Source organism: Aythya marila (assembly GCF_965140915.1).
Source record: "Aythya marila genome assembly, chromosome: 2".
NCBI lineage: Eukaryota > Metazoa > Chordata > Aves > Anseriformes > Anatidae > Aythya > Aythya marila.
Window position 1 is genome coordinate 764,284 of NC_139043.1, and position 23,330 is coordinate 787,613.

The following is a 23,330-nucleotide window of genomic DNA, read 5'->3' on the forward strand; positions in this document are numbered from 1 at the left end:
TAGCTTCACAGAACATCCTGTCTGAAGAAAATTATTTGAGATTTTCCTCACAAGGATGCCCACCATTGCAATCGCGATTAAAATAGCTTCATGGAAGGTCCCATCTAAGAAAATTATTGAGATTTTTATCACACCATCAATAGATAAAAGGGAATAGGGTGCTTAATCAGGGAACACCATCAAGGACCCCCAAAGAAAGGAAGGCATACACAGGAGGGCCTGAAAAGGAGCCATTAAGAATGATGCCACATGAGCACAAAACTCAGGTAGATTAGAATGAATTTGTATTAGATCGCTGAATGGTTGGGGGTTGGGAGGGACCTTAAAGATCATCCAACTCCAACCCCTCTGAAACAGACAAGGCTGCCTCCCCCCAGATGAGGTTGGCCAAGGCCCATCCAGCCTGGCCTTGAACACCTCCAGGGATGGGGCTTCCACAGCTTCTCTCGGCAACATGTGCCTCACCACTGTCTGAGTGATGAATTTCTTCCTAACATCCAATCTAAATCTCCCCTCTTTCAGTTTAAAACCATTCCCCCTTGTCCTATCATTAACTACACAATTAAAGAGTCCCTCTCCATCCTTTTTATAAGAACCCTTCGAGAACTGAAAGTCCTCAATGAGGTCTCCACAGAGCCTTCTTTGGATGGCATCCCTTCCTTCTCTTGTGCTGACTGCACCACTTAGCTTGGTGCCATCTACAAACTTACATCATGACACATTACAGTCATGCCTGGCACTTGGTCCTTGTGCATCCACATGTGTGGTGTGAGCGGAGGATGGCAAAACCCTTCTTGCTGTGCCAAGCCAAGCCATGTCGTTCCAGCTTCAGGAGCTGAGTGGATCTCTGGGCCAAGTGGTGCCTGCCGTAGTGCGGGTGCCTGCCCCGGTTCCCTTCCCGTACTTCCTTCTACCTCCTTCGCTTGAGGAAAAGGTCAGCCTGGCGTTCTGGGATTCCTCCCCCCTCCTAGGCTGCTTCCCGCAGCCTTTCTGGGTGGGAGAAGAACCTGGGGTGAGTCAGGCAGCCCCCCCGAGCACTCCCCCAGCCCCACGCTCAGGTATGGCCACAGAGCTTCCCCTGCCTGCTGCACTCGCCTGGCAAGCAGTGAGACCTCGCGCCCTTGCACAGCTCATGGCCACCACCAAACACCAGCCTGGGGGGAGCTGCAGCTTGGGCCTGATCCTGAATGCACCTGGACCATTCTCCACCCTCCCAAACGGCTGTTTCAGCACTGCGGGTCACAGTGCACTGAAGGGCGCCTCTCCACACAGCAAGGCTCAGCATTTATGGGCATTTATGGGCATTTATTAGCATTTATTAGATGAGCATCAGATTAGCATTTATTAGATGAGCTTCTGTAGACCCAGCGATCACATACAATTACTCGCATTGCCCAGCGAAGGCAGGGGCAGCACAGCCAGCGACACCAGCAGCATCCCACTGCAGAGGGACCAAGGCTGGCACCGCGAACCCTCCCGAAGCCTGGAGAAGTTCCTAGAGCCCTGGCTGCCACAGGGAGGACAAGAGGCTTTGATCTCGGAAGCAGTGCTCCAGGCTGACCTGTGCTCTGAGGGGGCACATCTCACAGCCCTGATGTTCCCGTTGCTTTCAGCTTGCCGTGTCTTCAGACCAGGGAGGAGAGAGTCAGCGCAGTGGTGCTGCAGCAGGGCAGTGCAGCTCTCTGCCACCCAGCCAAGGTCTCCGGCTTCCCAGCACAACGGGTGGTGACAGAGCAATGCAGAGACAGAGCAGCAGAGGAGAATTACACGTCGCCAGACACCCATTGCACTCTCGCAGCTTGTCAGGAGAGCAATGGCACGGGCCAGGGGAAAAGGTAGGTCAGTGACGGGACAGGAGGAAACATCAAGAGAGGAAGGAGAGAGTGATCTTCAGAGCGCGGCAGGAAAGGCACAAGAGAGGAAACATCGCCCGTCTGACCAAAGCCTTGTTGGCTAGTGTATAGAACAATACTTTCCAAAAGCCGGCCGTGTATGTTCCTCCAGCATTTCTCGCGTGTAACATGGAGCATCTTTGTTCTTCTCTACCATCTCATCAATCATTTTAATGAGGTCTGCAACCTGCTGTTCCTTTGTCTGTCCTGTTGCTATGTTGCTGAAAGCAATGTACCTATTTCCACATTTGTCTGCAATCCCACTGAGGTGTTTGTTTGATTCCACGAAATCGCGGATATCATCTGGACTCCACAGATCTTCTGCGTGGGTGAATAACAGGATCATGTACTTCTGTGCTTCAGAATGGAAAATCTTTGTCACCCACTCAGCCACTTCCACCTCTTCTTTACTGATGTGGGTCAGTTGCATCACCAGGATGATAGCATGCACCCCTCCATAGAAGTGATGAAGAGCATTTCCAATCAGTTCAGCTGTTTCCTTATTGGCTCTCTGGGTGTCAAAAAGGCCAGGAGTTTCGACAACAACAATTTCTCTTCCACGGAATGAGGCAGTGTCTGCACTGTAGCTTTTGGTCACTGAATCTGCTGACACCATAGTTTCAAATGCTTTCTTCCCAAGGATGGAGTTCCCTGTCGCACTCTTCCCACGTCCAGTTTTGCCCACAAGCAGGACGTTCAGCCTGCGTCCTGGGGGAACAACCAGAGACACGTGTCTGAACCCCACAGCCCTGTGGTGCCGGGACATCCCCTGCACGCCATGCTCCCAGGGGTGAGAAGGAAAGGGTTTTTACTGCAAAAACACAACTTTAATTCTCACACTGAGACGCTGCTGTGCACAAGAGGGGATGGGACAGGGCAGGGGCTGAAGCCATGTCCCAGCAGCCAAAGCAGGGCTGGCTCGGCCCCGCCAGCCCTGCCCTTCTGCTCAACTTTCCCACAGGAGGAAAGTTTGTGCTCCAGGAGGAACGTAAACTCAGACAGAGGCTGCCCTGACTAAAAGACCCTCTGGAAAATGGGCCAAAAGCAGCCACGGCAGGACAGAAGCTGGCAGAGGGGCGGTTTCTCACCCCATGTTGCATGCTCACAGGCAGCCAGCACAGCTCGCCTCCGGTAAGAGTGAGCCTGCGCAGAGCTGGGAGCAGCTCGTCTGGGCTCGGTGTCAGACAGCTGTCGGTGTGCCCCCCTAGCCCCAAGACTAGCTCCGGCTTCCCCTCCTGCCTTGACAACACGGTGTGGGCAGCCCATGGCCCCACGACCCCAGCAGCGGTCCCCAGGGACCATCAGGAGCAACACGAGGGACCCCAGGGGAGTCTGGATCAGGCTGCCTCAGAGGGCCAGCACCCAGACCTCTTCCAAAGGCAGAAAGAGAAAGCAGATGTGCATGCCGCAGCTCCCCAGCAGCCCAGGAATGCACAGAGTGCTCAAACGGCCGGGCTGAAGCACTCCCTTTACAAGAAGTCGCGTGCTGAGCAAAAAACACCCACTGGATTCTGTGCTGGATCACCCCAGGCCCTCGGCCTGCCCTGAACTGCTCCAGCAGGGCCAGAGCTGTCTCAGGCACACAGATAGCGAGGTTTTGGGGCAGGACTTTGCACCCTGCGCTGTGCCTCCGGCTGTAACCAACGGCTGCTGCCCCATCTGCCCTGAGCCTGGCACAGCACAGCCTAAGGAGTGGGAAGAGGAGAGGCAGCCTCGGGAAATCCTCAAGCCCGTGGCCTCCCAAGAGGGCCCGTGCACCGCGTGCACAAGCGTGCGTGAGGCTGCACGAGGACGCAAACCCAGCCTCACCCTCAGCAGCACTGCACCCAGCTGACTGGATGAGGAAGCTGCTAAAGGGGAAGGCTGTGGGGAGACCTCACAGCTGACTCTTGGAAAGCTGACTCCACAGTCACTAAGATTGTACAGTAGGTATGTTTATTCAGCGCTGGGCAGCACGGGGGGTAGTCCCAAAAAAGTCATGCACCCCTAATGCGGCAACTTGCCATGGTTATATGCAGTAGAGTTACATATTCATGAAGTTTCCCAATACGCCTATACATATGCATAACCTGTCCCCGCTTAGTATTAAAATTAGCTCCAAGAAGTCATTTCCATAAATTCCTCTTGTCTGTGCTTGCTCAGTGCCTTGTGGTGGTGGGCGTTGAGGGTCGTGGGGATGAAGTAAGATGTCTTCATCAGGGTTGAACTTTTCGCCTCATCTCTTTGCGCATGCTCTCTGAGGCCTTGGTCACAATCTGGGCCATAAGGTTGTTTTGATCTGCTTCTTGGGGTCCGAAGGGCTCCTGTTATCTGGAGGCCTAAGCGCAGCACAGGCGCAGTACATCGCAAATATAGCACCTATTCATTCTTAATCGATCACTCTCTAATTTCTAATCCCAATGATTCAGTCCTCCCTTTTCTGGAAAATCTAGTAAATTCTTTTAGTTAATACAAAAATTCTTCTTCTCAGTCTCTAGGGTATGTACCCCTCAATGCCTTGCCATGCACTTTTGTCAAGGAAGATAATACAGACATTCGTTGTAACGATTTCCAATTCCAAACAAATATTACAAAGACAATATCAAACTTATACCAACTAATATCGTCGGCTGAATATGAGCCAGCAGTGTGCTCAGGTGGCCAAGAAGGACAATGGCATCCTGGCTTGCATAAGAAACAGTGTGGCCAGCAGGGCTAGGGAGGTGATCGTCCCCCTGTACTCGGCTCTGGTGAGGCTGCACCTCGAGTACTGTGTTCAGTTTTGGGCCCCTCACTACAAGAAGGACATCGAGGTGCTTGAGCAGGTCCAGAGAAGGGCGACGAAGCTGGTGAGGGGCCTGGAGAACAAGTCCTATGAGGAGCGGCTGAGGGAGCTGGGCTTGTTCAGTCTGGAGAAAAGGAGGCTCAGGGGCGACCTTATTGCTCTCTACAGGTACCTTAAAGGAGGCTGTAGCGAGGTGGGGGTTGGTCTGTTCTCCCACGTGCCTGGTGACAGGACGAGGGGGAATGGGCTTAAGTTGTGCCCGGGGAGTTTTAGGTTGGATCTTAGGAAGAACTTCTTTACTGAAAGGGTTGTTAGGCATTGGAACAGGCTGCCCAGGGAAGTGGTGGAGTCACCATCCCTGGAAGTCTTTAAAAGACGTTTAGATGTAGAGCTTAGGGATATGGTTTAGTGGAGGACTGTTAGCATTAGGTCAGAGGTTGGACTCGATGATCTTGAGGTCTCTTCCAACCTAGAAATTCTGTGATTCTGTGATTCTGTGATATCTATAAAACAATAATTGGGTGACACAATGTGTTCAAAATCCCAGTTGCAGTGGGCGACCATCCAAAGAGTGTATCCCACCAGTTGTGATTTGTGTCTTGTTTTGCTCTTTGCCTTTGTATCATGATGGACAGTGATTAGAGTGTACATTGTGTTGTTAGACTTGATCAACTGGTGGGATACCACTGGTGCCAAATATAGAAAATGACACCCGACGATTCTAACAAAGTTACAAATACAAAAGTTAGAATGATTTTTGCTAGGGAGAGTTATGTTCTCCTTATCTACTTCTACAAAATCACAAGCAGTTCTTAAACACGCACAGCCTTGACCGATATATACAAGCACAGTCTTTTGACTAGTATTTGGATGAATTTCAAAGTGGCAGACACCTTGCTCCGTGTCAAGACATACATCCTGAGCATCAATTGTATTGCTTTCACAAATAAATCCTTGCTGTTCCCGGGTAACACATGATTCTAGATTTACAGACTGCCATCTCCCATTCTCCATCTGTGCCCATGTTCTATGCTCCGAAGGACAGAGCACTGTCTCCTCATGGTTTAATCCTAGTGCAATGATGGGGTGGATAACATAAACTGTGGCATTACGTATAGTAAGCACAAAGGCAGTAGCCATGTTAACAATGGGGTCATAGGTAAAATTTAGCAGAGTCCACCAAGATTGGAACTTCTCAAAATCATTGGCATTGTCCCAAACAGTCTTTTGGACTTCAGCTGGAAAAATGCCTTCACTTCCTTCCCTAATGATCAAGGAAGCCATTGCCTGAATCCATGACTGTGCTTGTATACGACAAAGAGCTAAAGATGCATTATCTTGAACCATACTAAGTGCATCTATTATTAGTTTGTGGTCTCGGTTTTCAGCCTTTTCCCATCTCGGTAACACCTTTGAAACTTGCCATTGGCTAGTTCCCAATGCCATTAAGGATGATTGTAGGGGCTGTTTTAGTTTTGTCTCACTGTTGTAGGAAGTACAGCCAAAAACAAACAGCTAATTACTACAGTCTGTGTTAATATAAAATTATACCAGCAATCTGATTTACCTGGGCAGATGCAACCTTCTTGTTGGCCACTTTTGGAAATTGGTTTTACTAAAATCCCCGTTACTTTCTCGTGGGTCGTTCCATTAATCATTCAGCACCCTATTTTAATTTCGTCCCCTACGGTTCTTTGGTGTGTCCATTCTTTCCCTATTTTTTGCCATTCTTATAATGTATATAAAAGGTCACCATTTGTTCGCCAAATAACCACAACTGCTAACTTTCCATTAATGCTCTATCCTCTGTTGTTACAGCTTCGGACCAAGGCCACTAACCATTCTCTATTATCCTAGAGGCACCTTCTTGAATCACAACTACAATTTATAAGCCATAGAAATAAAACAATTCTGTTAACTAGACTCCTGGTGACTATGTTACTAAATACTCCTGACCATAATGTCCTCATTTTACTCGACTGAGCTTTAGTTTCAGTTCACCGTTACCTGGCATTACTTTCCAGGGGGTACTGGAGCTTTCTTCACTTGAGAATGGTGAATCCAGGCACTCTGTTCCTTGATCTTAATTGTGGTGAGGGCTGTAAGGATCACCTGGTATAGTCCTTGCCACTGTGGCTTCAAAGTTTTCTCTACAAGAGACTTAGTTACCTCTCAGGCTTTGGCAGTCCTAGTGGGGAAAGCCTCTGGCCATCCTGAAAAGGAATCTGTCTGTTAACACCAGTAAGTATCGACACCCCCCCCCTTTTATTGGAAGTTCAGAAAGGTCAATTTGCCACTGTTGCCTGGGCCCATGGCCTTTTCCAATTTGACACAGTTTTGGTTTGGGGACATTTTTGGGGTTAGTCTGGAGACAAAGATCACATTGTTCAGTTATTTGGGTGATGGTAGCATATAAGTTCCTGGCAATATTTTTTTTTCAATTAGATAGTTATACAAAGCATCTATTCCCCAATGTGTTTTCCGGTGTTCTTTCTTTACCAGTGACCACAGTAAATTGGAGGGAATGACTAGCTTCCCCTTCCCGTCTTTGGTAATAGTCCATCCCTCTTGGTTATATTTTCCCTTCTGACCTTCGATTAATTTTCTATCCTTTTTGTTATATACAAGCTTACCCTCGAGGAGAATTTGCCTGTCTGGAATCAGGGCTCCCTCAGTTGCCACCTCACCTTCTGCTGCTTCTTTTGCCTCTCTGTCTGCCAGATCATTTCCATCCTCCAATTCTCAGCTCACCTTCTGGTGTGCCTTAATGTACATGATTGCTACCTTTTCAGGCAGCTGAACTGCTTCCAATAATCTCATTATTTAGTCCCTATAGATGTTTATTTTCCAAGTTCTATTACGTCTTTGCAAGTGGTAACTGCAAACCCAGCATGTCGTTTTCCACTGATGACGTAGCTGCTCCCATATTCCCACATCATCAAAAGGAGCGTCCTTCAGATCTGGACGGCTGGAGTAGGTAGCTTCAATGGTCTCCAGACAGTCACGGTGTACTGGCTCCCCTTGGTTTCTGCTGATTTCAGGAACCTTTGTGGGGAAAGCCAGTGACCGCCTTCCACTTCCAGCACTGTGGACACTGTGTGAGACACTAGCACAGTTATCTTCTGTCCCAAGGTGAACTTGCGTGCTTCCTGGATATTTAGCACCACTGCTGCAACAGCTCTGAGACTTCCCAGCCATCCCGTGGTGGTAGCATCCAACTGCGTAGAAAAATAAGCAACTGCTATTCGATATGGGCCCAGGTCCTGTGCTAGTGTTCCCAGGGCAATTCCTTGTTTCTCATGGGAGAAAAAGAATGGTTTATTTACATCTGGGAGTCACAGAGCTAGAGCTGACATGAGGGCCTTCTTTAGTTGGTCCTAAGCTTGTGTGGCCTCCTTTGTCCATTGGAGTTCTCTGTTCCCATTTGCAATGAGCACATACAGCGGTTTTACAAGCGATCTGTAATTATAGATCCACAATCTGCACCACCCTGTCATTCCCAAAAAGGTTCGCAGTTCTTTTATTGTCTCAGGTTTTGGGGTTTAACATATCGCTTCTTTACAATCTTGCCTCAAGGTCTGTTGTCCGGCACTAACCTCATAACCCATGTAGATCAACTTAACCACCTGAGCCTTCTGCTTCGATACCCTGTACCCCTGTAGTCCCAGAAAGTTTAGGAGGCTTACCGTCCAGGCCACACATGCTTCTGTCTGGGTGGCTATTAGGTGGTTATCTACGTACTGCAACAGCCTTCCTTCTCCTGATGGGGCTTCCCAGGTCTCCAAGTCCTTTGCAAGTCCGTCTCCGAACAAGGTGGGAGAGTTCTTAAAGCCCTGAGGCAACCTTGTCCATGTGAGCTGTGTTTTGCGCCCACTCCTAGGGCCTTTCCAATCAAATGCAAAGATTTTCTGACTGGCTTCATGGAGAGGGAGGCAAAAGAAGGCATCCTTCAGGTCTAAAATGGTAAACCAAGTTAGCTCTGGTGTTAAGTATGTTAATCAATTATCGGGCTAATTCCTTCTCTATCTTCCTTTTTCAAGGGGTACTGTTGAAGTACATTTTTTGCCTTCCCTGGTACATTAGATCGTACTCTGGAAAACATTTGACTTAGGATTTCCTCACTAATTTCCTCTTTGGTCTCAATAGCTGTCAGTATCAAACTCAACACTTCCACGTATCTTTGATCATTTACCTCCAGAATAATCTCCCCATTTTTAAATGAAATGATCGCTTGTAATCTTTCCAATAAATCTCTCCCTAGGCGTGACTCCATAGAGTTGAGCATGTATAGGAACTTGTGAATGCCCCACTGTTTCCCATACTTATATTTCAATGGTTTGCAGAAATATGCTATTCCAGATTGGCCAGTTGCCCCCTTCACTACAATGTAATAATTCCCCACTGATACTAATGCTTTATTTAAAAGTATATTGCTCGAGTAAACGAGTAATGTTGCTCGTGCATCTACCATAAATTCCACCTCTTTTCCCTCCGTCTCCAGCTCCATTTTTATAAGCAGTGTATCTACTGGGGTAGATTTCCCAGTCCTCTTCTGTCGTCTTTTGCATGTGCGACCTTCGGGTCGCTAACACACTTGGCGTGTGCGTGCTGCCTGCTGTGTGTGCATGCAGGAAGTGGTTGTATAGCCGAGGGTAAACACACGCAAACACCCACAAGATGGCTGTGCACCCCGTGAGGCAGGGAGCAGGGTTTGGCAGCCCCGCACCCCGTGCCAGGGGCAGGGCACGTTTCTGCCAGCCCCGCGCTGCCCAGGAGCAGGGGCCGCAGGGGCAGGAGAACGTGGCTGGGACTCGCTGCACCATGGTGGCAGATGGGGACAGCCCAGGCAAGGGCTGCTCCTCCTCATCTTGGGAGGGGATCCCGATGCCTTGGGGAACAAGGAGCTGGCAGGGGAACTCAGCTTGGTCACTGGCAACCCTTGCAGTGCTTTGGGAAACCTGCCGAGCTCACAGAGAACGTGCACGGCCCCCAACTGCAGCAGGAGCCTCCCCCCAGAATCGCCGTCAGTTCAGTGCCCTCGTCCGGCACCTGAACCTCCAGCCCTGAGCCTGAGCGGTGTGCGGGGTCTGTCCCAGCCCCTGACCGCCATGCAGGCTGCAGCTGCCTTGTCTCCTGCCCCTTCTTCTGTCAGGGCTCTGCCTCCAGTCCCACCAGCAGCAGGAACTGCTTGAAAACTAAACCCATATCATCACGGGAGTTAAATAACTCTGAGGCCGGATTGTTTCTGGAGGAAATACAGGAATTACAGGAAGTAGCATTAGAGTTGTCCACACCTCCAGTGCTGCACAGAATCGAAACCAAGCTGGGGGCTGGTGCAGGAGGAGCCGGTGCTGCCCTTGTGGCATGAGCACAGTTCTCCAGGCTGACACTGGCCATCTCCGCTGTCAGTTCCTGGTGGCTGTGAGCGTCCCGCGGGGACAAGGTGAACGCCAGCGCAGGATGTGCAATAAGGTGTGGGCGGGAGGCCAGGGGTCGCGAGGCTCTGTGCCGGCGGGGAGGGCTCCGAGGGGGCCTGGGGACCTGGCGCAGGGCAGCGGGGCAGGGAAGTGGCTCTTCCCCTTGTCCCCTCCTCTCTTTCCCTTCTCCCCACTCCTCGCTCCCCATACTTGGCATGGCCCCAGCCCCAGCCCAGGGGAGTCCCTGGGCTCCGTGCTCAGCCCCACGCGGGGCCCCGGCTGCACGAGTGTCACCGCCCCGAGGGTTCTTGCCACTACCCAAGCGTCCCTGCCACCCCGCTGCCTTCCCCCGTGCCTGTAATCCTGTGCAGACTGAGGCTGAGAGTGAGGAAACAGACCAGCAGCTCTCTTTCACCGCAGCACCTCGCAGCTCCAGCTGTTATTTTGAATTTCTGTTCCTTGCGGCTGTCCGTGCACTGCTGTGACTGCACACGCGGCAGTGCGATCCACAGATGCCGGTTGCGCTGCTCTTGCTCTGATGTCCAGGCATGCAGGGGGGACCCAGTCTGTCCTGGTGCCACTGCAGCCTGAACCAGCTGCAGCCCACGACCTCTTCCCACAGTCAGGGCACACAGAGCCCCACAGCCTCCAGTGGCCAGCAGCGCGGTTGCAAAACCATCCCCGCTTTTAATGAAAATCCCTTCTGCTGTCAGTGATGCTCCCAGCATCTGGGTGCCTGCTGACGGAGCCCTGCGTGTCTGCTTTTGTCTCTGCAGTGTGACAGTGGCCGTCCGTCGTGTCTACATGCAGCCCAGGGTCGGCGGGGGCTTGGAGATGAGGCTGATCCTGGCCGGGAAGGCTGGTGGGGGGAAAAGCGCCACGGGGAACACCCTCCTTGGGGAATGCATCTTTGAGTCCAAGCTGTCCACCCAGCCAGTGACCGTGAGCTGTGCGAAAGCACAGGGGCACTGGGATAGTGAGGACTTCACGGTGGTTGACACGGCCGACATTTTCAACCCCGAAGGTGACAGCAGTGAGGTGCGCCAAGAAATTATCCGCTGCATCAGGCTGTCCTCCCCGGGCCCCCACGCGCTGCTGCTGGTGACCCAGCTGGGCCGATTCACCCAGGAGGACGAGGAGGCCGCAGAGAGACTGCAGGACATCTTTGGAGCTGATGTTCTGGGGCACACGATTGTCATATTCACCCATGCGGAAGAGCTGGGGGAGAGATCTCTGCACGACTACGTGTCCTGTACTGACAACAAAGCTCGCCACAAGCTGATCGAGAGATGCGGGAACAGGTACTGTCAACAACCGGTCAGCTGGAGCTGAACGGGAGCACCAGGTCATGGAGCTGATGGGGATGGTCCGCTGCATGGTGCAGGCGAATGGGAACAGGTACTACAGCAATGAGATGTACCTGGAGCCCAATTTAACAGAAGAGAAGGTGGCGTATCACATGGCGAGGTACAGAGCAGGCAGGATAAAGAGGGCGCGATTCAGCTGGAGGCCATCCCGGAGAGTTGTCCTGGCTTGTGGGCTGATTGTCCTCATCATTATTGTGATTACCCTGGGTATCCTTATTGCACAGCTGTGATGAATCCCAGCACCACAGAGCCACTGAACGCCTGGGGCTGGAGGCCCCTCTGCACCCCGCATGTTCTGTCCCTGCCCAGGCAGGGTCCCCAGCACTGGCTGCCCAGGACCGTGTCCACTGGGTGTTGGACATCTCCAGGGATGGAGACCCCAGCACCACTCTGGGCAGCCTGTGCCAGCGCTCAGACACCCGCACAGCAAAAAAAGACTTTCCTGATGTCTAAGCGGGCTTCTTGTGCCTCCAGCGTGTGTCCATGCCCTTGTGCCCAGACTCTGGGCACCCCACCAGGCGTTCACACACGGAGACGGGACCCCCAAGTCCCAGTGTAATGGAACCAACTCTCCCTTGAAAACGAAGAGGAATTGTCTATTTTTATTGAGCTTCCCTTTAATCAGTTATCGGGACAGGATAGGACAAAAAATATGTTTAACTTTTAACCTAGGCTCCCTTTGCTCAGGGACAGAATGTTCCTTCTGGGAGAAACAAAGGAAAGTTGCCAAGAGCAAGTAGCCTGAGGTTGTGCTTCGGTGACATGTGGCCATCGATGGATAAAAGGGGTTAGGGTGCTTCATCAGGGAACACCACCAAGGACCCCCACGGAAAGGAAGGCATGCGCAGGAGGGCCTGAAAAGCAGCCATTAAGAATGATGCCACATGAGCACAAAACTCAGGTAGATTAGAATGAATTTGTATTTGATCGCTGAATAGTCATGAATTCCATATCTCCATGGAGATAGGAAGTCGACATCGGCTGTGCTTGATCTGTGGAAACTGCACCGAGCTCTGAGGCCTGAATAAAAGCAATATCTCTCCTGAGTGCGTGCGAATTGGCTTATTGCACACGGGGTGAAGGATCATAGAGTCATAGAATGGTTGGGGTTGGGAGGGACCTTAAAGATCATCCAACTCTACCCCCCCTGAAACAGACAAGGCTGCCTCCCCCCAGATGAGGTTGGCCAAGGCCCATCCAGCCTGGCCTTGAACACCTCCAGGGATGGGGCATCCACAGCTTCTCTGGGCAGCCTGTGCCATTGCCTCACTACACTGACAGTGAAGCGTTTCCTCCTAATGTCTAGCCTAAAGCTATTTTCTTTTATTTTAAGACCATTCCCCCTTGACCAGCATAATCCACATGAATAATTTTTTTTCTCCATCCTCTTTATTAAACCCCTTTAAGCTCTGAAAGGTTCCAATGAGGTGTTCCCAGAGCCTCCTCTTCCGCAGGCTGAACATGCCCTGCTCTCTCAGCCTTTCTTCATAGGAGAAAGGATCCACTTTTTCGGTCAACACGAGCACCTCATTGTCCTTGCTGAGCAATTGAACGGGTGCCCATGTCTTCCCGCACGTGGAGCGCTCTGAGGCATGGATGTGGGCCCCTGGTAGCCAGCAGGAATGCACAGCCCTGCCCTTGGCCCCACACTCGGTCCCTGTGCATCCATGTGTGTGGCAGGTGAGGAGGATGGCAGAGTCCCCCTTGCCATACCAAGACAAGCCGTGCCGTGCCAGCTGCAGGAACTGAGTGGATCTCTGGGCCTAGTTGTTCCTGCCTTAGGGCTGGTGCCTGCCCCGGCTCCCTTCCCCACGGCCAATGTCCCCAAGAGTTGCCTGGGTGCCACAGGGCAGGGGACACTTGGCTTTCCTCCATGGCCTGCAGCTCAGGGGGAGCAGCACAGCAGAGGGCAGAGCCATGCCGGCTCTCGGCCTGCCCGTGCTCTGCGCTGGGCACAAGGCCTGGGGCTACTGCTGGCACATGCCCGGAGCTGGACAGGTCCCGAAGCGCAGTGCCATGAGGGCAGGACATCCAGCGGTGTTGCGAAGCACGGACGAAAGCACGACAGACACCAGCAGAGTCAGATCATGCTTCTCCATTTTATTGCCCGAATAGCCTAACTTTTATAGTGAATTTTACAGGGGTGGACAGTGTTTCACACAAGATTATTGGTCAAAAGCACTCAGACAAACCGTTAAGAAAATAACACCACCTGCAAGAAAAGAACCCCCCTTTTGATTAGAAGTTAGGAAAACAACCCCCTTTGTGCTTAACGGTCACATAGACCTAGTCCTTGAGGCCAGCTGCTAATAACAATATTATCTGAGTTCCTTAATTGGGTGATGTGGGAGTCATTGCAGTGGGAGCTTCTCACAGTTACTCTGGCAGCTTGGTTTGCTCAGCTACAGCAGGCCCTGAGATTTCTAAGGCCTACCCCTGGTTGCTTGAAGCAAGCTCAAATTGAACAATTGTTCCACGGGCACATGCCCTTTTTGCCAATTCCCAACACAGTGGCATCGCCCTGCCAGAGCCCAGGGCCGTGCTCTGTGGATGTGGGGCTGCTCCTGAGCTCTCGCTCAAAGAGGCAGCTCCCTGGTCTCACGTCTGTGCTGGGTGGGTGCCGAAGCCCTGGTACAGGCTGTTGTGGTATTGATTTCAGACAACTTCACAGTAGCTGCAATGTAGGCTAGTATTAAGATGGTAAATAACAAAGTCTGCCAGGTGCAGATAGGAAAGCAGCCCCTTCCTCCCCCTCAGGGAGGAATTGCAAGTCCTGAATTCAGAACAAGGTGTGCCTGGGAGGCATTGGACCTGGCTGAGCACAAGCTTATCAGTAAACAAGGCGCGCATACTGGTTATGTACTGAGCATGAAACCAAAAGGCCAAGTTAATGTACAACTCACGGATGTGAAGCATGTACCAGTTACTCACTTTGCAATTACAAATCATCATGAAAAAGCTTTCAGGTTTCGATCTTTTAAAGGGATGGCCCCTGCCAAGTTGTGTTTGGACATCACCCCAACCCCAGTCTAATTAGAGGAACTCCCCTTAAAAGGGTGCGGGAAGCAGGAACAGCAGCAGGAACCGCAGCTGCAGGTCTAACTTGTGAATAGTGACATAAACATTGAATTAGTGAAATAAACATTGTGAATAGACAAAAGGATCAAGAGCAATGTGTGCAACCTAGAAAGACCATTTAATTTATTATTAGTTTAGCAGCACAGAATGGAGTAAATGATTCTGACTATGGGAAGCTTTAGTTGAGAAAGAAATAGACCTGAGAAAGAAATAGCATGTGGCTACACTTACTGACGGGGCAAAAAGAGGCTGGAGAGCAACCCCACAGAAAGGGACCTGGGGGTTCTGGTGCACTGCAAGTTGAACGTGAGTTAAGAGTGTGCCCTGGCAGCCAGGAGGGCCAACTGCACCCTGGGGTGCATCAAGCACGGTGTTGTTCACCAGTTGAGGGAAGTGTGTGCAGTTCTTCTAGAATACTAGAAGGCAAGGGTACTTGTGAAAGCTGGGCAACATTTAAAGAGCGCTTCTTCCAGGCTCAGGATCGGTGCATCCCTAAGAGTAGGAAATTGGGGAAGAGGGGCAGGAAACCTACGTGGACGAGCAAGGAGCTCGTTGACAAGATCCAAAGGAAGAGGAAGGTCTATGAAATGTGGAAAAAGGGCTTATCCTCTTGGGAGGAGTATAGAAGTGTTGTCAGGGCCTGCAGGGATGCGACAAGGAAGGCCAAAGCCCACCTAGAGATGAAGCTTGCAAAAGAGATAAAGGATACTAAGAAGTTGTTTGTTTGTTTGTTTAAAGTATGTAAACACTAAAAGGAAGACTAGATCCTAGAGAACAGGAGAGGTGCCTGAACACTGGAGGACAGCCAACGTCACTCCGGTCTTCAAGAAGGGCACGAAGGAGGATCCTTGAATCACAGAATCACAGAACTGTAGGGGTTGGAAGGGACCTCGAAAGATCATCAGGTCCAACCCCTCTGCCAAAGCAGGTTCTTCAGAGCAGGCTGCCCAGGTGGGCATCCAGACGGGCCTTGAATGTCTTCAGAGAAGGAAACTCCACAACCTCCCTGGGCAGCCTGTTCCAATGCTCCATCACCCTCACCGTGACGAAGATCTTTTGCATGTTGGTGCAGAACTGCCTGTGCTCTATTTTGTGGCGATTGCCCCTTGTCCTGTCCCCGGAAACCACTGAAAAGAGGTTGGCTACATCCTTTTGTCTCCCACCCCTCAGATATTTATATACATTGAGGAGATCCCCTCTCAGTCCTCTCTTCTCCAGGCTGAACAGCCCCAGGTCTCTCAGCCTCTCCTCACAGGGAAGATGCTCCAGGCCCCGTATCATCTTTGTGGCCCTCCGCTGGACTCTTTCCAGGAGATCCCTGTCTTTCTTCTACCGGGGAGCCCAGAACTGGACACAGTACTCCAGGGGAGGCCTGACCAGGACAGAATAGAGTGGGAGGATCACCTCCCTTGACCTGCTGGCCACACTCCTTTTAATGCATGCTAGGATCCCATTAGCTCTCTTGGCCACAAGGGCAGAGTGCTGGCTCATGCTCAACCTGTCGTCCACCAGGACCCCCAGGTCCTTCTCCTCAGAGCTCCTCTCCAGCGGGTCATCCCCCAGCCTGTACTGATACTTCGGGTTGTTTCTTCCCAGTAGTGGGACTGGTACTATTTAAACATCAGTGACACGGACAGTGAAATTGAGGCACCCCCAGCAAGTTTGCTGAAGACACTGAGCTGGGTGGTGCAGCTGCCACCCTGCAGGGATGGGATGCCATCCAGAGGGACCTGGACAGGCTTGAGAAGTGGGCCTGTACGGGCCTCATGAGGTTCAACGAGGCCAAGTGCAAGGTCCTTAATCTGGGCTGAGGAAATTCCAAGCACAAATACAGGTTGGGTGGGGAGTGGATTGAGAGCAGCCCTGAGGAGAAGGACCTGGGGTGGTGGTGGAGGACAAGGGGGAATGGTCTTAAAATAAAAGAAAATAGCTTTAGGCTAGACATTAGGAGGAAACGCTTCACTATCAGTGTAGTGAGGCAATGGCACAGGCTGCCCAGAGAAGCTGTGGATGCCCCATCCCTGGAGGTTTTCAAGGCCAGGCTGGATGGGGCCTTGGCCAACCTCATCTGGGGGGAGGCAGCCTTGTCTGTTTCAGGGGGGTTGGAGTTGGATGATCTTTAAGGTCCCTCCCAACCCCAACCATTCTATGACTCTATGATCCTTCACCCGGTGTGCAATAAGCCAATTCGCACGCACTCAGGAGAGATATTGCTTTTATTCAGGCCTCAGAGCTCTGTGCACTTTCCACAGATCAAGCACAGCCAATGTCGACTTCATGGCTCCATGGAGACATTAAATTCATGACTATTCAGCGATCTAATACAAATTCATTCTAATCTACCTGAGTTTTGTGCTCATGTGGCATCATTCTTAATGGCTCCTTTTCAGGAACTTCTGCACATGCCTTCCTTTCCGTGGGGGTCCTTGGTGGTGTTCCCCGATGAAGCACCCTAACCCCTTTTATCTATTCATGGTGTGATAATAATCTCAATAATTTTCTTAGATGGGACCTTCCATGAAGCTATTTTAATCGCGATTGCAATGGTGGGCATCCTTGTGAGGAAAATCTCAAATAATTTTCTTCAGACAGGATGTTCTGTGAAGCTATGTTACTCACAATTGCAGTGGCAGGCGTCCTGCCAATTAGGAGCACATTATAGTAAACACATCATAACCTTTTATTCCCTATTACCCGACACCTCATTGCCTCCCCTGTTTCCTCATTGGCTGAGTACTACAGGTTCACAAGCTACTTGACGCTCCTTTATACCATACGCGTACAATTTTTCTTTCTTTGAACCCTTTAATTTCTCCCTTTTCCTTTTTTTTTTTTTTTTTTTCTTATGTTTTAAGAACCTGTGATCTTTGTTTTACTATTCCCACACTGCTCATCCTGTTTTTCTCAAGCTTCCACCTTATTTTGAAACAGTGAGGCTTTCTACTGTTCACTTACCTACATGTACTTAGCATTTCTCCTTATTATGACTACACAACTACCTTGGAATACAGAAAAGCAATTCTCTACTGCAAAAACACAACTTTGTTTTTCATATCCTGCAAGCGGGAGCGCACAGCACAAGTTTACCATAGCCCTATGTCCCCTATTTCCCGAAACCTGATTTCTCCCTGTTTCCTCACTGGTTGAATACTACAGATTCACAACCTACTTGACGCATTTCTATACCACATAGGTACAATTTTATTTGACCAGCCATTGATTTCTCCTTTTCATTTTTTATTTTTTATTTTTTACTTCTCTTGTGATTAGAGGGCCTGTGATTCTTGTTTTTACTTATTTCGTACTACTCATCCCATTTTTCATAGCTATGTTTCTTATGTTGGGACAGTGGGACCTTCCCCTTATCTGCTTAACTAGTGCTATGCTGCTGTCATGGCTGCACAATCACATTTCAATATGCAATGTTAGTGGATATTCCACTGCAAAAGCAACTTCTATTGCAAAAATACAACCTTGTTTCTCAAAATCGTCACGTCACCTAAGCACAACCTCAGGCTACTTGCTATTGGCAATTTTCCTTTGTTTCTCCCAGAAGGAGCATTCAGTCCCTGATCAAAGGGAGCCTAGGTTAAAAGAAAAACATATTTTTTGTCCTGTACGACATATATGACAATTGATTAAAGGGAAGCTCAATAAAAATAGACAATTCCTCTTCTTTTCCAAGGGAGAGTTGGTTCCATTGCACCAGGACAAGGAGTCATCTGCAAGATGGGCAGAGGCTGGGAGCTGGGGCTGCTCAGCCTGAGGAAAGGGGCTCGCGGTTCCCGTCTGTGTGTGTGAACGCCTGGTGGGGTGCCCAGAGCCAGGACACAAGGGCATGGGCATTGCTGGAGGCACAAGGATGCCCGATGAGACATCAGGAAAGTCTTTTTTTGCTGTGCGGGTGTCTGAGCGCTGGCATAGGCTGCCCAGAGTAGCGCTGGATTCTCCATCCCTGGAGATGTCCAACACCCAGTGGACATGGCCCTGGGCAGCTGGAGCAGTGTCCAGAGGTGCCTCCAGCCCCAGGCATTCAGTGGCTCTGTGGTGCTGGGATTCATCACAGCTGTGCAATAAGGATACCCAGGGTAATCACAATAATGATGAGGACAGTCAGCCCACAAGCCAGGACAACTCTCCGGGATGGCCTCCAGCTGAATCGCGCCCTCTTTATCCTGCCTGCTCTGTACCTCGCCATGTGATACGCCACCTTCTCTTCTGTTAAATTGGGCTCCAGGTACATCTCATTGCTGTAGTACTTGTTCCCATTCGCCTGCACCATGCAGCGGACCATCCCCATCAGCTCCGCGACCTGCTGCTCCCATTCGGCTCCAACTGCCCGGTTGTTGAAGCCGCAGTACCTGTTCCCGCATCTCTCAATCAGCTCGCAGAGAGCCCTGTTTTTGGAATACTTCACATAATCTTGCAGCAACCCCCCCACGAGTTCTTCTGCACGGGTGAATATGACAATTGTGTGCTGCAAAACATCAGCTCCAAAGATGTCCTGCAGTCTCTCTGCGGCCTCCTCGTCCTCCTGGGTGAATCGGCCCAGTTGGCTCACCAGCAGCAGCGCGTGGGGGCCCGGGGAGGACAGCCTGATGCAGCGGATAATTTCTTGGCTCACCTCACTGCTTCCATCTTCGGGGTTGAAAATGTCGGCCGTGTCAACCACCGTGAAGTCCTTGCCGTCCCAGTGCCCCTGTGCTTTCGCACAGCTCACGGTCACTGGCTGGGTGGACAGCTTGGACTCAAAGACACGCTTCCCAAGGAGGGTGTTCCCCGTGGCGCTTTTCCCCCCACCAGCCTTCCCGGCCAGGATCAGCCTCATCTCCAAGCCCCCGCCGACCCCGGGCTGCAAATAGACGCGATGGATGGCCACGGCCTGGCTGCAGAGACAACAGCAGACACCCAGGGCTCCGTCAGCAGGCACCCAGATGCTGGGAGCATCACTGACAGCAGAAGGGATTTTCATTAAAAGCGGGGATGGTTTCGAAACCTCACTGCTGGCCACTGGAGGCTGCGGGGCTCTGTGTGCCCTGACTGTGGGAAGAGGTCGTGGGCTGCAGCTGGTTCAGGCTGTGGTGGCACTGGGACAGGCAGGGTCCCCTGGATCGTGCTACTGCGTGTGCAGCCACAGAAGTGCATGGACAGCAGCAAGGAACAGAAATTCAAAATAACAGCTGGAGCAATGAGGTGCTGCGGGAAAACAGAGCCGCTGGTCTGTTTCCTCACTCTCAGCCTCAGTCTGCGCAGGATTACAGGCACGGGGGAAGGCAGCGGCGTGGCAGGGACCCTCAGGTGGTGGCAAGAACCATCGGGGTGGTGACACTCGTGCAGCCGGGGCCCTGCTTGGAGCTGAGCACGGTTCCCAGGTGCTCCCCTGGGCTGGGGCTGGGGCCATGCCAAGCATGGGGAGCGAGGAGTGGGGAGAAGGGAAAGTGAGGAGGGAACTGGGGAAGAGCCACTTCCCTGCCCCGCTGCCCTGCGCCAGGTCCCCAGGCCCCCTCGGAGCCCTCCCAGCCGGCACGGAGCCTCGCAGCCCCTGGCCTCCCGCCCGTACCTTCCTGCACGTCCTGCACTGGCGTTCGCCTTGTCCCCGCGGGACGCTCACAGCCACCAGGAAGTGACAGCGGAGATGGCCGGTGTCAGCCTGGAGAACTGTGCTCATGCCACAAGGGCAGCACCGGCTCCTCCCGCACCAGCCCCCAGCTTGGTTTCGATTCTGTGCAGCCCTGGAGGTTCAGACAGCTCTAACGCTACCTCCTGTACTTCCTCCAGAAACAGTCCGGCCTCAGAGTTATTTAACTCCCGCGATGATCTGTGCTTAATTTTCAAGCAGTTCCTGCTGCTGTTGGGACTGGAGGCAGAGCCCTGACAGAAGAAGGGGCAGGAGACGAGGCAGCTGCAGCTTGCACCGCGGTCAGGGGCTAGGATTTCCCGAGGCTGCCTCTCCTCTTCCCACTCCTTAGGCTGTGCTGTGCCAGGCTCAGGGCAGATGGGGCAGCAGCCGTTGGTTACAGCCTGAGGCACAGCGCAGGGTGCAAAGTCCTGCCCCAAAACCTCGCTATCTGTGTGCCTGAGACAGCTCTGGCCCTGCTGGGGCTGTGCGTTGCAGGCCGAAAGCCTGCGGTGATCCAGTACAGAATCCAGTGGGTGTTTTTTGCTCAGCACGTGACTTCTTGTAAAGGGAGTGCTTCAGCCCGGCCGTTTGAGCACTCTCAAACGTGCATTCCTGGGCTGCTGGAGAGCTGCGGAATGCACTTCTACTTTCTTTTTCTGCCTTCATGCTGCTCCTGATGGTCCCCGGACACCGCTGCTGGGGCCTTGGGGCCGTGGGCTGCCCACACCGTGGTGTCGAGGCCTGGCGGGGAAGCCGGAGCTAGTCTTGGGGCTAGGGGGGCACACCGACAGCTGTCTGACACCGAGCCCAGACGAGCAGCTCCCGGCTCTGCGCAGGCTGCATTAGAGTTGAAGCTGCCCAGCAGCATGGGGGACAATAAAAAAGGCTTTTTGAAGTAGATTAATGGGAAAAGGAGGAGCAGAGCAAACTTTGGTCTGATGAGAAAGCTCACCTCATAATCAGGGACATAGACAAAGCAGAGACATTGAACGCATTTTTCGCCTCTGCCTCTGTCTTCAACACTGATGATGGGCTCTGCGGCCCCAGCTACCCACAGCTGGGGGATGGCAAGAGCCAGCACAACAAACTCACTGTTAACCCCGATCTTGTGCAGACTGGCTGCTCCACCTGGATGCATACAACCAATGGGGCCTGATGGGATTCGTCCCAGAGTACTCTGAGAACTAGCTGGTGTCAGCTAGATCATTGTCATTGCCATTCAACAATATGAAGTTTGACAAGAGCAAGTGTCGGATTCTGTACCTGGGAAAGGGCAACAGAGCAACCCTGGTTATACAGACTGGGGGACAAGACGCTGGAGAGCAGCCAGAAGAAAGGATTCTGGGGGTTTGGATCGACAGCAAACTGAGCACAAGCCAGCAGCGTGCCTTGGTGGCCAAGAGGGCCAACCATATCCTGGGCTGCATCAAGGACAGCACTGTAGGTCAAAGGAAGTGATCGTCCTGCTCTGCTCTGCGCTGGTGCGGCCCCACCTCGAGTACTGAGTGCAGCTCTGAACACCACAGTACAAGAAAGATAAAAAACTGTTAGAGAGCGTCCGAAGAAGGGCAACAAAGGTGGTGAAGGGTCTAGAGGGGAAGACATATGAGGAGCAGCTGAAATTGCTTGGATTGTTCAGCATGGAGAAGAGATGAGGGGAGGCCTCATGGCGGCCTGCAGCTCCCTCACGAGGGGAGCGGAGGGGCAGGCGCTGAGCTCTGCTCTCTGGGGACAGCGACAGGACCCGAGGGAACGGCATGGAGCTGGGACAGGGGAGGGTCAGGCTGGGGGTTAGGGAAAGGGTCTGCACCCAGAGGTGGTCGGGCACTGGGACAGGCTGCCCAGGGAAGTGGGCACAGCCCCGAGATTGATGGAGCTCAAGGAGCGTTTGGACACCGCTGTCACACACAGGGGCTGGTCCTTTGGGGACCCAGGAGTTGGACTCGATGATCCTTGTGGGTCCCTTCTAGCTCAGATATTCGATCATTCCGTGATATTAAGTAATCAGCATGTTTTTCATGTCTGAGAGTCATAAATTAACATAGCAGTTTGGGTTAAAGTTCAGTAGGTAATCAGAATGTGCATCACATCTAGGAGTCCTAAAAAGACTTTGTCAATTGTCCTTAAGGACCAACTGGAATTAAAATATTGACATATACGTATACATTCACACATACATGCATATCTATACGTTTATAGACCATTTCTGGGATGGTAAATAACAAGGTCTGCCAGGTGCAGATAGGAAAGCAGCCCCTTCCTCCCCCTCAGGGAGGAACTGCAAGTCCTGAAGTCAAAACAAGGGGTGTCCAGGAGGCGTTGGACCTGGCTGAGCAAAAGCTTATCAGTAAACAAGGCGCGCATACTGGTTATGTACTGAGCGTGAAACCAAACTGCTAAATTAATTTATGACTCACAGATGTGAAGCACTTACCAGTTACTCGCTTTGCAAATCACCATGAAAAAGGTTTCGGGTTTCGATCTTTTAAAGGGATGGCCTCTACACCAGGTCCCTGGGTGGCTGCAGGAGAAAGCAGCACCCTCCCCGTGAGGCTCCTGCGGCACCCAGGCACACGCGTGCCCTGGGCCACCTTGAAACCCTCCCGGCAGTACAGAGTTTCTCCACCCCTGCCATCCCACCCGCGTCTTCAAGCAGCTTCCACGCTGACCTCACCAGTGTGGCCATGCTGCAGCAGAGGCAGTGTCCCCGTGGACCCCTCGCAGCCACCACGAAGTGGCAGCAGCATTGGCAGCGGTGTTGGTGGCGGCATTGGCACTGGCAGCCTGGAGCACGGCTATGGCTGCTGGCACCACTGTGCCCGGCTCTGGTGCAGGCACAGGAGAGCATTCAGCCTCCTGGCACGGACACTCGGCAGCCTACAAATACCCACGCACCAGCCCAGATCTTGGTTTTGATCCCGTGCAGCTCTGGAGGTGTGACTTTGGGGTTAGTTGTCCACTTCGCTGTCTGCATTTCAGCATTAGCCTCGCAGTGCTGCTCTGCTTCTAACCCAGCGTGCTTCCCCGGGCCCCCTTGCCTGTGCTCCAGTGTTTGAATGCAAAAATTGGCTGGAAATGAGAAGTGTGGCAGAGGAGGGGAGCAGGCGCAGCCTTGGCTTGTTCTTGTGGCGACCCCCCCTACCCACACCACTGCTGCTGCTCTTAACACAGCAACAGACACGCCCCGGGTGG

The 23,330-nt window shown here is 52.0% G+C and overlaps 3 protein-coding genes across 4 annotated transcripts in view; 1 reads left to right on the forward strand and 2 right to left on the reverse strand.

The window, feature by feature from the left end:
* Positions 1–23,330, forward strand: part of LOC309874343 (GTPase IMAP family member 7-like) — a 115,205-nt gene that overhangs the window by 53,931 nt on the left and 37,944 nt on the right. The window lies entirely within an intron of this gene.
* On the reverse strand, positions 1,332–7,388 carry LOC309875189 (GTPase IMAP family member 4-like; the record flags this gene model as incomplete). Its single annotated transcript, XM_082754335.1, is given in 3 exon segments — positions 1,332–2,604; positions 2,606–2,626; positions 7,344–7,388. Coding segments are annotated over 3 exon segments (717 nt in total). The 3' UTR covers positions 1,332–1,953.
* Positions 18,579–19,346, reverse strand: LOC309875190 (GTPase IMAP family member 6-like; the record flags this gene model as incomplete). Its single annotated transcript, XM_082754336.1, has 1 exon — positions 18,579–19,346. One exon carries the CDS (start codon positions 19,344–19,346, stop codon positions 18,579–18,581), a length of 768 nt encoding a protein of 255 aa, XP_082610462.1.